Source organism: Chrysochloris asiatica, unplaced genomic scaffold, assembly GCF_000296735.1.
Source record: "Chrysochloris asiatica unplaced genomic scaffold, ChrAsi1.0 scaffold00176, whole genome shotgun sequence".
Lineage (NCBI taxonomy): Eukaryota > Metazoa > Chordata > Mammalia > Afrosoricida > Chrysochloridae > Chrysochloris > Chrysochloris asiatica.
Genome location: NW_006408694.1, coordinates 5,963,756 through 5,971,437, shown reverse-complemented (window position 1 = coordinate 5,971,437; position 7,682 = coordinate 5,963,756). Strand labels below are relative to the sequence as shown.

The 7,682-nt window shown below is 39.2% G+C and overlaps 1 protein-coding gene across 1 annotated transcript in view; it reads right to left on the bottom strand.

Annotated features, from left to right (window-relative positions):
- ST18 (suppression of tumorigenicity 18 (breast carcinoma) (zinc finger protein)) overlaps positions 1 to 7,682 on the bottom strand; it is a 198,926-nt gene that overhangs the window by 42,545 nt on the left and 148,699 nt on the right. Inside the window, exons 17-19 of the mRNA XM_006871867.1 lie at positions 4,959 to 5,021; positions 4,774 to 4,854; positions 3,607 to 3,828 (exon numbers count right to left, since the gene is read on the bottom strand). Of these exons, the coding sequence (XP_006871929.1) occupies positions 3,607 to 3,828; positions 4,774 to 4,854; positions 4,959 to 5,021 (366 nt within the window). The remainder of the gene's footprint in view (positions 1 to 3,606; positions 3,829 to 4,773; positions 4,855 to 4,958; positions 5,022 to 7,682) is intronic.

Here is a 7,682-nt window from a genome sequence, read left to right as displayed (position 1 = left end):
GTGGAAGAACATACCATGTTCCTGGATAGGAAGACTCAACATCGTGAAAATGTCAATACTGCCCAGAGCAATGTACACATATAATGCAATCGTAATCCAGATTCAAACAACATTCTTCAAAGAGATGGAAAGGACAATTACTAAATTTATACGGAAAGGAAAGAGACCCAGGATAAGCAAAACACTGCTTAAAAGGAAGAACAAGGTTGGAGATCTCTCACTACCCAATTTCAAACTTTACTACATGGCTACAGTGGTCAAAACAGCCTTGTACGGGTACAATGAAAGATACATTGATCAACGGAACAGAATCGAATATCCAGATATTAACCCATCCACATACAGCCAAATGATTTTTGACAAAGTGCCTAGGCACACTGCATGGGGAAGTGACAGTCTCTTTAACAAATGGTACTGGCAGAACTGGAAAGTGATACGTAAAAGACTGAAACAAGACCTTTGTCTCACGCCCTATACAAAAATGAATTCAACATGGATTAAAGGTCTAAATGTGAATCCCAAAATTATGAAGATCATCAATGAAAAAATATGGACAAATGTGAGGGTGCTAATTCAGGGCATATACAGACTGTGGCATATTTTGAAAAGTACACAAACAAAAGTAGACAAAATGGATGAGTGGGACATACTAAAAATTAAAAATTTATGTGCATTAAAAGACTTTACCAGGAGAGTAAAAAGGGAACCCACAGATTGGGAAAAAATCTTTTGCAATGACATTTCAGAAAAGGGACTCATTTCTAAAGTATGTAGGAAAATATAACACATCTACAAAAATAAGACAAATAATCCAATTAAGAAATAGACAAAGGACATGAACAGACACTTCACCAAGGAGAAGATCCAGGCAGCTAACAAATATATGAAGAAATGTTTACAATCACTAGCCACTAAAGAGATGCAAATCAAAACAATAAGATATCGTCTCACACCAGAAATAACAGCAAAGCTCAAAAAAGTAGAGGACAATAAATGCTGGCAATGATGTGAAGAGACTGGGACACTCCTGCATGGCTAGTGGGACTGTAAAATGGTCCAACCTCTATGGAAAGCAATATGGCGCTTCCTCAGAAGGTTGAAAATAGAAATACCGTATTTTGGTATTTACCCACAAGAAATACGAGCCATAACACGAGTAGATATATGCACACCAATGTTCACAGCAGCACTATTTACAATAGCAAAAAGATGGAGATAGTCTAAATGTAAGATTAGCCCAGGAGGGGCAGTTTCATTCTGTTGTGCATAGGGTTGCTATGAGTTGGTACCAACTCGATGACACCTAACAACAACAACAAAAACAAAGATAGGTGACCCTATCATATGAAGAAATCATTGGACAATATCATTAATATCTCATGAATGTAAAATTTTGCTAAAGATCATCCAAAAATGTCTGCAAACATACACTGACAGAGAACTGTCACAGGCTCAAGGGGATTCATGCAAGGATGTGGAATGAGGGATAACATTGTTGACCTCAGATGGATCTTGGTTGAAATCAGAGAATACCAGAAATATATTTACCTGTGTTTTATAACTATATAAAGGTTTTCAATTGTGTGGATCATGACAAGTTATGGACAACACTGCAGAGAATGAGTATTACAGAACACTTAATTGTGCTCATAGGGGCAGTTGTTCAAACAGAACAAGGAACACTGAATGGTTTAAAATTAGGAAAGCTGTTTGCCAAGGTTGTAATCTTTCGCCATACTTACTCAATCTGTATGCTGAATACATAATCCAAGAAGCTAGATTATATGAAGAAAAACATGGCATCAGAATTTGGAGGAAGACTAATTAACAACATGCAATAAGCAGATGATGCATCCTTACTTTCTGGAAGTGGAGAGGGCTTAAAATACTGATGAAGATCAAAGACCACAGCCTTTGGTTGCATCTCAGTGTAAAGAAAACAAAAATCCTCACCACTGGACCCATAAACAGCATCCACACAAATGGAGAAATGATTGAAGTTGTCAAAGACTTCATTTTGCTCAGATCAGTCATCAATACTTAAAGAAGCATCAGTCAAGACATTAAATGACAATGTGCATAAGGCAAATCTGCTGCACAAGACCTTTTAAAAGTGTTCAATAGTACTAAAGTGCACCTGACCTGAGCCATGGTATTTTCAATAACTTCAATGCATGTGAAAGTTGGACAGTGAATAAGGAAGACCATAGAAGAATTGATGCATTTGAGTCATGGTGTTGAAGGAGAATAAAAGTACCATGAACTGATAAAGAACAAACCAATCTGTGCTAGAAGTATAGCCAGAACGCTCCTTAGAAGCCAGGATGACCAGACTTCATCTCTCATACTTCAGACATATTGTTAGGAGGGCCCAGTCTCTGGAGCCTAAGTTCAGAGGTACTTGATTTGTGGAAAGGTGTGGTCTACAACTAGAACCTTAGCTCCATCTTTAGTCTTGACATTGATACATACTCCATTTTAAGTTCTTTTGGTTAATTTCCTAATTCCTTAAACAAACTTAATTATACAGCTCATGAAACTTTTTTCTTTGTGGTCTGGCATAGATGTGGAAACTACGTATCCTTGAAGATGGGCTTGATCCCAGACCCTTAACAGTAATTTCCTGGACAAGCAGATACCCGGAACATGTGACTCCCTGATAACTACCCTGCTACTGCTGCATCCCATTGAGTTGGTTTCAATTTACAGTGATCCTGTATAAGGTTTCCAAGGTTGTAAGGTTTCCAAGGTTGTAAATCTTTATGGGAGTGGTAGTGGTGGTGTGCTTTGGAGTTGGTTCCGACTCACGGCAACCCTGCATAGGGTTTCTGAGGCTGTGAATCTTTAGTGGAGCAGAAACCCTCATCTTTCTCCTTATTGGAGTAGAAAGTCTCATTTTTTTCCTGTGGAATGGCTGGTGAATTTGAACTACTGATCTTGTGGTTAGCAGCCCAACACATAACCCGGTATACTACCAGAGTGTCTCGGTGATCCTGAAACCCCTAAAAAGCACATACTTCTGCATTTAGGTACTGTAACCTACATAGACTCTGTAAACCAATCTTAACAAAAGTCCTACAATGCCACCCTGAAAATTCCCCTCTTCCACTCCACACAGCCCACAGAAACTTTTGGTAGCGTAGTGGTTACAAATCGGGCTGCGAACCTTAAGGTCAGCGGTTCAAAACTACCAGCCGCTCTGCGGGAGAAAGATGAGGCTTTCTACTCCCGTAAAAATTTACACCCTTGGGAACCCTGTACAGGGTCGCTATGGGTCGGAACCGACTCGACGACACGTAACAACAACAATTAATTGTGAAGAAGCACTTTGAGATGTCCTATCTCTCAATTCTCAGATTGTGAGTTCTCCAATCAAAATATTAAAAAATCCTGATTTAACTCTGTAATCATGTGTTTGTAGCTATGTTGCCTTGAACTGCTTGGTTTCACTTCTTTTGTTCCCATACAGTTTCCTGCTCTAATTGCATCAAGCCTTAATAAACCTCTTTACTTTTACTTTAAACAGAGTTGAGTTTTTCCTCATTAACAAAACCGTTAATGAACCATCAAGGCAACAACAATAAAAAGATAGAAAACAAGTCTTACCTTCTGTGGGTGACAAAAACATTATTCACATGTCCCAGGCCATTACAGCCAGGCAGGGGGCAATGGGGCAGTTCTTGTTTGTTGAGTTTCCAGGCGAGGGAAGCCCCATTGAGAGGAGTCTCCTTCTGTCTCTTGGCAGCCAGGGGACAACCGGAAGCCGTGCGGTGGGAGGTGTATTTACCTGAGATGTGACCTTGGCTATCACAGCCTATCACAGGACACCTAGACAGATACAGTGGAGGCATTGCTTGGTAGGAGAGACTAGATGATTCTCATTCCTTTGAGCATGAAGTTCAGTAATAAGTGAATAAGCAGGCAGTGGCAACTCTACATCACCCAGAGGCAAGTTGTGAAGTTATGGCATGTTAGAAGTGTATAAGTACAACTAACTAAGCAGCACTGGTGGTCCACAGGCTCTGAGCTAAGGAATTTTCATGTATGATCCTATTTACATGAGAGTGGCATTTTCCCATTTTAGAGGTATGGGGAATGAGACTGATTGAAGTTAAGTAATTTGCTATTATTTTACAAAAATAGGGCCAAGTTTGTGCTCAGACTTGATGGGTCTGGAGCTGATCACTTAAGCACTAGGCTATTTTGCATTCAGAGAAAGGCCAACAGTGTTAAACATTATTGCCTAGCCCAAAATTACAGAGCACATCACTCATAGGACTGGAATTCTGGTTTCTAAATGTATAAATATTGTACTTAGAGCTGTTGTAGAACAAGTGGTTTTGATTTACACATTAATATCTGCATAATGCTGATCAAGATTTAATAGCCTATTTCTCTATGGAGGTAATTTGTTTTAGATAAAATTTCACCTTCAGCAAAATTAAAGCTTCAGAGGAATATACTGTCATTTGTTATTCTATACTACTTCATTTTAAACTACTGGAAATTTTTGATTTTTCCTTTGCATTATCAATGAACTGTGGATATATCTATAGATCTATAGATATAGCTAGGAATGGGAAATATTCATGGAATATCCAAACATGTTGACTCTTACTTCATGGGTACCTGTGTTTCATAGGTTGAGACCTCCCTAAAATTCAGTAAATGCCCATTGCCTCCCAGCCTAGTCCTGTACCCTCACCCCCTTTTTAACCAATAAGGCACAGTTGGCCTTAATATGCCATAACCTTCCTTCCCTATTGTACTTACTTAAGTTCAAGGTCTTCTTTTTCATCCTTAGTAGGGGTCATTTTGACACCACCTTTCCTGGCACGAGGGCAGCCAGACAAGCTAAAAGAGTTAGTCAACAAGAAAAAATAAAACAAAATATGTGATTTGGCTGATTACTGCTGCTGACATGCTGGTGGGCATCTCAGAAAAGGGACCAGCCCTACCTTCTGTGGGAAGCGTAGTTTCCGGTCACATGGCCTGATCCATCACAGCCTGGGGTTGGGCACCTGGAAAACAGGAACAGAGTACCAAATGTGGTTAGAGTAGACAAGCAGTTAAGACATTTATCAGAACTAAACAGAATGAGTTGCTTTATGTGGAAATTTGTTTTTTTCATTCAGTATTATTGGCTTAATGTTCATTATCCATTTTAAAAGGAAATTTGAAGTAACGATATTACTGTCCAATGCTTGCAGACAATATGTAAGTTGTTATTTTTAAAAAAGAATGTTCCTTAAATGCTAGTATAGCTGGACTTAGTCTCACATACTTTGGACAGGTTATCAGAAGAGGCAACTCCCTGAAGAAAGACATCATCCTTGGTAAAGTAGAGGATCAATGAAAAAGAGGAAGACCCTTCCCAAGGAGAAAGACTGAGGCAGTGGCTGCAACAATGGACTCAAACAATGATTATGACCGAGCAGTGTTTTGTTCCATTGTACATGGGACTGTTGTGAGTCAGAACTGACTTGTCAGCAACTAACGACAACAGTTTTTCAAAAAAAACCTTGTTTTGGAAGGAATTTGAAAGTCAGTCCACAATTCACTACTAGACTTTTGTCTACATCATGTAAAATTCTTGTATTTAAGAAGGAAATTTTTCCAAATGGTTTTTATGCATACTTTATTTTCTTCAGTATTCTGCATGACCACTGTTGTTGTTGCTAAGTGTTGTCGAGTCGGTACTAGCCCACAGAGACCCTATGTAGGATTTCCAAGGAATAGTTGGTGGGTTTCAACTGCCGATGTTGTGGTTCACAGTCCAGTGCTGAACCTACAGCTCCACACCACTATAATTCATTAATTTCAGATGAACAGTGGTATATATATGTAACCTCCGGATTTGGCATATTGATGTGATTACCAAAGAACCTGAATCATTTGCACCTGATCTGTCCTGTCTCACATCCCAACTTAAACAGCCTTTAGAAATCTATCAGTAACTATTACAGAATAATCAACCACAATATTTGAACCGAAACAGGTGAGAGAGGAAGAGGGTTATTTTTACATGGAATGCCAATTAGAAAGAAGCTTCAAAATATACTTGAATGCAAAAAAGTTATACAGACTCACACCCTTTTACTTGCCTTTATACCAAATAGAGGCATACCTCCTTTTATTGGTTTTATTGTTCTTTATACTTTCTTGGGATTTTTAGTTTTTTTACAAATGGAAAGTCATGGCAATCCTGTATTGAGGAAGTCAAGTTTATCAGGGCTATTTTTTCAATAGCAATGTGCTGACTTCATGTCTCTGTCATATTTTTGTAATTCTTAACATATTTCAAATATTTTCATAATGTACTATGGGTTAATGTGCTGGACTGCAAAGTTGGTTTGAACTTCAAGGTCAGCAGTTGAAGCTCACCAGCTGCTCCTTGGAAACCCTATACAGGGTCGCTATTGGTAGGAACCGACTTGACAGCAATTAACAACAGCAACAACTGCACATTTAATAACCTACAGAATAGTGTAAACATAACTTTTATACGTACTGGGAAGCCAAAAGTCATGTGAGTTGATGTATTACAATTTCCTTTATTGAAATGGTGTGGCACTGACTGCACAGTATCTCCAAAGGATGCCTGTAGTAGTTGGAAGCCCAGAGGCTGACACAAAATGCTAGCTTTCTTGAAGGTTTGTGAAATGATCTGTTTATGGTTTCATATTTACACTCACTATGGCTTGTGGAGTCCTAGTATGACACTGTAGACTGCAAGGTCAGTGTGGTTAACCCACCATCTGCTCCTCAGAAACCTTCTAAAGGGTCGCTATGAGTTGGAACCCGCTTGATGGCATTTGACAACAACAATAATTAACATGGCTTGGGTCTCTACAAAAACAAGAGTTCCTTTTGAGAAAATCAATCACACACAAAAAATGTGAATACTATCTTAGAGTCTGACCTACAGCAATTTCATAGAAATGTTATAGCCAATCCTAGGCAGAGTAAACATAAGCACTGAACTGCTAACTATGAGGCTGGTAGTTCAAATCCATCAGGTCACTCCTTGGAAATGTTACATAGGGTCACTATGAGTTGGAACCAACTTAAAGGCACTTAACAACAACAACAACATGACTTGTGGAGTCCTATGTGGCATTGTAGGATGAGCACTGGACTGCTAACTGCAATGTCAATGGTTCAAACCCACCAGCTGCTCCTTGGAAACCCTTTACAGCACTTAACAAGAAGAAGAACATGGCTTAGGCCTCTATCCAAACAGGAGTTCCTTTAGAGAAATACAACCATCCAAAGAAGAATGTGAATACTATCTTATAGTCTAACCTACTGAACTTTCATAGGCATGCTTATGTCCAATCCTAAGGAAGAGCACACCTAAAACTAAATCCATTGCTACTGAGTGGATTTTGACTCATAGAGACCCTACAGAACAGAATAGAGCCACCCCATAGGATTTCCAAGGCTGTAAATCTTTATGGAAGCAGCCTGCCATATCTTTCTCCTAGGAGTGGTTAGTGGGTCCAAACTGCTGACCTTTTAGTTAGCATATGAGTGCTTGACCACTTTGCCACCAGGGCTCCTCTAAGGCAGAGTAATAGGGAGGAAATGCTTCTTTCAAATGAAACTTGAATCTGGCACATATCTCTTCAGGCTAACTGGAGAAGACTGCAGTGAGTCTTTAATCAGTCATTTAAAAACAT